The 6,443-nt window shown below is 43.0% G+C and overlaps 1 protein-coding gene across 1 annotated transcript; it reads right to left on the reverse strand.

Moving 5' to 3' along the window:
- Positions 1-96: 96 nt before the first annotated feature.
- insm1b (insulinoma-associated 1b) lies at positions 97-3,220 on the reverse strand. Its single transcript, XM_059354095.1, has one exon. It carries the CDS (start codon positions 2,726-2,728, stop codon positions 1,280-1,282), a length of 1,449 nt encoding a protein of 482 aa, XP_059210078.1. The 5' UTR covers positions 2,729-3,220; the 3' UTR covers positions 97-1,279.
- Positions 3,221-6,443: the final 3,223 nt, after the last annotated feature.

Below are 6,443 nucleotides of genomic sequence, written 5' to 3' on the forward strand. Positions count from 1 at the left end.
AGTTTATAATTAAGTCTTTTCTACATGTGTTCATTTCCATTCCCATGTCATGATTAAATGTAGGCTATTTTATCAGCTAAACAGTCAAAAAGCGTATTATTTGAAAACTAAACTCATTCATGTCACTAACACAAAACTTCCTTTAGAAATGTGGTGATTTTCGCTGAAAAATGAAATTCATTAGTACTTTTTTCACTCTATAAGAAAAAGTTAAACCACTTGGAGACACGTGTCCTTTTGAAAATATTTTATTTCGATAGACAACAACGATATACACATACAATCAAAGCGCTATAAAAGCCAACATTTAAGAAAAATAACTTGTCCTTAAAAAAGATTGCATCTAAGGTAAGAGCTTTACGTTTTGTTTTTTTAAATCTTTTTACAAGAGCTGTGGAGATTGAAGATTAAAACCCGACCCACGACATTTATCACAACTCATGAATTTGACACAAAAAAAAGAAAAACAAAACAAAAACATTTTGGCTATACGACATGTAAACTGCCAGAACGATTCACAGAGGAAATCACAACAAACACAACAATAAGTTACATAAAATAATTCGAATAAATAAATAAATAAACATGATGAAAAATATTGCAACAATCTTCAATAATAATAATAATAATAATAAAATATGTGCCAGCATTCAAAATTAAAACAGTCTATGTTGACTTTTTTTAAGGCAGTTATACAGCGGGATTTGGGTGTGTATGTAGGCTATGTCGGACTAGGCTTATCTGTATACTAAAGGCATTTGTGGTTCTACTAAACAGGGAATGCTTCAGTCACTCTTTTTTCCCACCAATACAAAGTTCTGTCGTTCACAAACTAGCGTAAAGCTACAGTGATAGAGCAATCACGGTCGGTGAATCCAAAAAGGCTTTGATGGGGAAAAGGACTTTCTGAGAATTTTAAGACATTTCTTAGGTCTAGAAGCTATCATTGAACACATGTGCTGTCCTAGAAAAATACCCTTTAACAATCAAACTAACGCTTTGTATTTTTTTTATTCTTGATAAACTAATTTGAGAAAGAAAATCTCAAAATAGGCCTATATGTAATTCAAATATAGAGAGAAGCATTCAACAATCACTGATTGGCATGGAAAAGACACCACTTAAACATCAAACCGCCCTGTCTGTCATTGGCCTAAAGTTATGGCAGTGAGCATCACAAACTCTTTTTTTTTTTAACCCCAAAGCCACTTTTTTGTTTCACTTTTTTTTCTTTTTTTAAATTTCCCCTCTCCTCAAAGGCACGAGTTTAGTGTTGTCTTTAGCAGGCGGGGCGCACCGGCATTTGGAGCAGGATCACCTGCCTGTTCTCCGAGGGGTGGCACTTGTTTATGTGCCTGGTGAGCCCCGGCGAGCTGTAGAGAGTGGCGGGGCAGTATTTGCACGGGTAAATCTGGGAGGAGTGCATGAGGCGCAGGTGTCTCTCCTGGCCGGCCCTGCTGGTGAAACTCTCCCCGCACACCGGGCACAGCAGGCAGTCCACCGGGCTCAGATTGAGAGGGCTTTGGTTTGAGGCTTCCTCTGAGGATGATGATGCTGAAGAGGAGGAGGAGGAGGGGGGTAAGACCGGAGCCTGCTCTGCCGGGCGGTCGCCGGTTTGAAACCCGTGCTCCTCCAGCACTTTCTTTTGCAAGGCCTGGTGTGCCATGATGTGTTTTCTTAGGTATGCCTGTCGCTTAAACCTCTTCCCGCAGTACTGGCAGTCATATGAGCCATCTTCAGAGCCCGACTCGGACAGACCTGGACTCGGGGTGTCTCTGTCACTCATGTCTTTGGCTTCGTCGGAGACTGACTTGACACCTAGCGGTGGCATTTTGGCCATTTCAGGTTTGATGCCCTGTCCCTGTGGCAGCGCCGGTGCGCCGGTGGTCCGGGGTTTGTGCCAGCGGCGATGAGAGGCGAGGTTTGCCGGGCAGCTGAACATCTTATCGCACTCGGGACACCGGTACTCGACCCTGACGATACGGGAGCACTTGTGCTGAGCCAGTGAGAAGGGATCCGCGTACGCCTCCTTGCACAGCTGACACACAAACTCCCCCAGAGGCTTGTTTCCTCCGGAGGACTGCGCCCTCGGCTTCATCTCCACCGGCCCCTCTTTGATTTTGAGACCAAGCACGGGAGAAGTCGTCATCTCGTCTTCAAAGTTGAGTTTTCTAATGGCTTTGGGTTTCTTGGAGGCGGGTTTAGATTTGCGCTCTGTACCGTCAGCTGCGGGTCTCTTGGTGCCGACCCGGTTGCTCGGCGCCGGGAGGCTGCTGGTGCTGGTGCCGCTACGGCTGCTGTTGCTGGTGCCGATTTTCAGGTCGACCGGGGCGTACAGGAGGTGGTCCAGGCCGGAGAGGGAGGCAGGTGTCGGGAATGACTCGGCAGAAATAGGCGAGCCCAGATTGAAACTTCGCTCAAAATATCCCCTCTCGTGCTCCTTGCTGATGGGCCGGGTGGGGCTGTAAAGCGCTTGGCACACCGCCTCTGGGTTGCCGAACTGCACCGGCTTCTCCAGTCTTTGCACCGGCGCCTCAGCTGCTGTGAAATCCGGCGATGCTGCGGCGCGGTCTGGACTGGACGCCACGGACATCGGCGGGGAGGGGTCCACATAACTCGGCAAGGCAGCTGGGGTGGGAGGCTCCTGGAGGTCATCTTCGTCTGTCCGAGTCCTGTAGGAAACATGTGCAGATTTCTTGTTTCTTTTTACCAGGAATCCTTTGGGCATCTTGGCGAGTTACAGCAGAAAGGCACTTCGGGGAGGTGGGTGAAGTCTCGAGTATCCAGGTTTGTTAAAAATATGGCAACACTAGAAGCTTGTGGGACTTTATCTCCCCAGTATATCGATTCTTCTGTTGCTGAAATGTTTTCGTCTCCAAGGCATAGCTCCACTCTTTTTATGCCGGAATGATGCTATTGTTCTCGCCCCCCCTGTTGCAGCATCCCCGACCAATCGGATGAAACCTAGATCCCAGTGGATTTGATTGTGGGAGGGCTCAGAGCCTGGGTTTGGTGGATTTCGTTGGAGGATGTGCAGATAGCTTAGCAGATGTACTGGCGGTTTATTACATTAATGTGTGCGCTTAGCCCCTCCCCGACAGAGGCACACGCCGGGACCCTCCTCTTTTTACGGTCTGATGGGCCCCTATACAAATGCACACGTGCCACGGCTTTGTGGCTCTCCTCTGGGGGCCCCGGAGCTGCCAAAAGGAAATGTCCATCACTGCCACAATCATCACAATTTAGAATTAAGACGGGGATGAGACAAGGTTGGTTAAATACAAACCAAAAGCTGTGTTTCTTTCAGTTTCTGCTGTGATGTTGTTCAGAGAGGCAATTCACCTAATAGACACAACAGATTCTCTAAATGAGGTGTTGCAGGTTGTTTTTACCTCCACACGCCTTACAGATGTTTATTTCTCCTCTTTTACGCACGACCTTTGCGCACAGGCCTACCAACAAACCAAACAAGCCCGATTTTATAGACCTTTATTTTATTATGTCTTAAATAAACACTGTAGAGGGAGTGTTTCTTTATTTTAGGGCACGTGTCTGTCTCGGTAGTTTAACTCAACATATAAATCAGACATCTCGCTGCATACATAAGTAATAAGAAGGCCCTCTGGTCTTTGTGCACAATGGCCACGTCTGCCCGTGCTTGGATATCCCTGTTTTTTTTTCGTTTGAAAGGCAAATTGACCTCTTAACTGTGAAACGGGACTCACGGCCAATCTGGCCCACAGCTAGACGCGTGCTGGGCGGAATCAGTGCTCCAGACAAAGAAGGCCGCAGCCGAGGCTGGTGTTGCAAAATGCTGCACAGATATCCAAAATGAAGCTGCTGCTGTTGTTGGATGCAGTGTGGAAATGTTGTTTGTACAGATACGTGCTGTTTCCAAGATGTCGATTGGCGGCCCATTCTGTTATAAAAAGCTTAAAAATTAAAGTTTACATTGAATCAAATAATTTAATTTAATTATAAAGTTAATATGGTTGTTTTACTTTTAAAAAAAATCTTTAAACGAACCCCAGTTTCATTCAATTCTGCAGCCGCCTGTCTGCCTAACAAAGGCAACTTTTCCCCACAAATATATGTGCTTCATTTTCTGTGGCAGCCCCCCTGTGGTTTCTGTGCATACCTCATATATTGTGTATTTGTCTTTTTTTCTCGTTAAAATTGCTAAATGTAGGCTGCAGTGCGCCACTTGGCAGAGAGTGCATTCTTTTTCCTTTCAGTCGGCAGACCAGGGAGGAATTAATCTCCATCGTCGTACATTGTTCCCCTCATTTGCATAAAGCTGCAGTATGACCAAGTCAAATAATTACACAATCGGAGCTGAGCCGCAGGCCTGCGCCTTCATTTCAATAGGCCTCTGTGTGCTGGTGCCTTCTCACCTGCCTGAAAGCACACCGTTACTCTGCTTGGATTGGGTTAAATGACACATTTGGTGAAAAAAGTTAGAAATCGCTATAAAGCTAGAGAGACAACTTTTAAATGTTTTATTTCAAGTTTGAACATATTTTTTGTAGTATTTATCAAAAATCTTTTTTATTGTAAACTTTTATACGTCACCTATTTGTTACGTTTTTTTAAATGTCTAGTTCCTCCATGCTTCACTGACTCGCCTCTAAAACCTGGAGTTTATGTCATTGAGGCTGGTGTTTGCTGCTCTGCTCTGTTACTTGTTGTTCTTTCTCTCTGCACATCTATTAGTCGTGGTTTGTTTGGGACTACAAGCTTTGATGGCATTTTAACGAGTTCCTCTTTCCCCCGTGATAATTTCTGTGCTTCTCTTGGCTGTGGAGACGCATGCGCGTGTTTGATCAGTGGCGCGTGCTGCCTGGCGGACGGGAAGCATAGGCGCCTAATTAGCATACAGCTGCAGCAGCTTTAATGCAGGCTCAACTTCAGCCTCCTGAACCTTATGGCATGGCATTCTATAGGATTTTAAATGGTGCTCTCATTTTACTACATGCTGTCAATCTAATTGTTTATATAATAAAAGTTAAAAATATGAATAAATATTAATTTTTAAATGCTTTTATGTGATGTAATATTCTGTGTTTTCACAGCAGACCTACATTTATCCAACTTTCTGGTTGGAAAAAGTAACTTTAAAAAAGATGTGATTATATTCATTCAAGACTCACACTTAATTGCATCAGACATTCACATATTAACCAAAAGATATCCTGACCAGTTATTTCACGATCCCTTCACTAGTCATGCTAGGGGGGTTGTTACTTTAATTCATAAATCCATACCATTTAAAAAATCAAAACTCATCATAGATGTACATGTACATTATTGTACAAAGAACTATTCTGTCACAAAAAAATTAACCATATAAATATATATGGTCCCAATGAAGATTCACCATCCTTTTTTGAAAATTATTTTTAACAGTCTCTTCTTTAGAGGGCCGGTATATTAGAGGAGGGGACTTTAACTGCACCATGGACCCAGCTCTAGATAGATCTTCTCAAAAAGATAACACTAATGTCAAGACAACGAAGCTACACAACAACTATACAAGATCTTAGATTAAAGGACATTTGGAGGGCCACAAATCCTGCTAATAGACAGTATTCATGTTTCTCAAGTACTCATAAAAGTAATTTGTGCATTGATTTTTTCTTAATATCCACGGAGCTACAATCATATGTAGAAGAATTTTGGTACAACAGTATTGTGATAAGTGACCATGCACCGGTCTCTATGAAAATAAAATTAGGTATAGGTGAACAGTACCCAAAAAGATGGAGATTGCAAACGTATTTGCTTAAGGATAAAGTATTTATTCAATTTGTGAGAAAATGTATAGATGATTATTTTGAATAACAATAAGGAAGAAACCTCAGCCAGTGTAAGGTGGGAAGCTTTTAAAGCTTATATAAGTGGAGAGATAATTAGCTACACAAGTCCAAAAAAAAAAAAATACAACCAACTTTAAAAAGATGCTTAAACAGATGTACTATAGGCCTGATAGTTTATGGATTAAGTGTATAATAACCAGAAGTTTTAGCATAAGACTGATGAGTTTCTGATGAGGCCTCAGAGCCAGTTCTTACTTCATTGCACCACCTACAGGATGAAGGATTAATGCTGAGAACAGACACAGAAAAGTTTACCTCCAGTATCCAAAGCTTTGCATTCAGATCCTTTTCCAGGAATGTCACCATTCTTTTTCTGTCAATCATTAACCACTTACCCAGGGAGCAGTGGAGCAGTTTGCTTATTCCACAAAGATTAGATTACCCTTATTCTCGCCATGCATGTACAGAAACCTCCTGTACTTCCCACATGAATGATTGGCTCCATGTGCTCTGCCAACCAGAGCCAATTTGAAAGTGCAATAGGACATGACTGTAATTGGTGCTCACTACATGGCCACCTTCAATGCATTGTCAATCAATTATTGTAATGGATTAGCTGAGGTCCTA

The sequence above is a fragment of the Centropristis striata genome, chromosome 16 (genome assembly GCF_030273125.1).
Source record: "Centropristis striata isolate RG_2023a ecotype Rhode Island chromosome 16, C.striata_1.0, whole genome shotgun sequence".
Lineage (NCBI taxonomy): Eukaryota > Metazoa > Chordata > Actinopteri > Perciformes > Serranidae > Centropristis > Centropristis striata.

Excerpts from the sequence above, each read along its gene's own strand:
- insm1b (XM_059354095.1), bottom strand. The coding sequence starts at position 2,728 with ATGCCCAAAGGATTCCTGGTAAAAAGAAACAAGAAATCTGCACATGTT.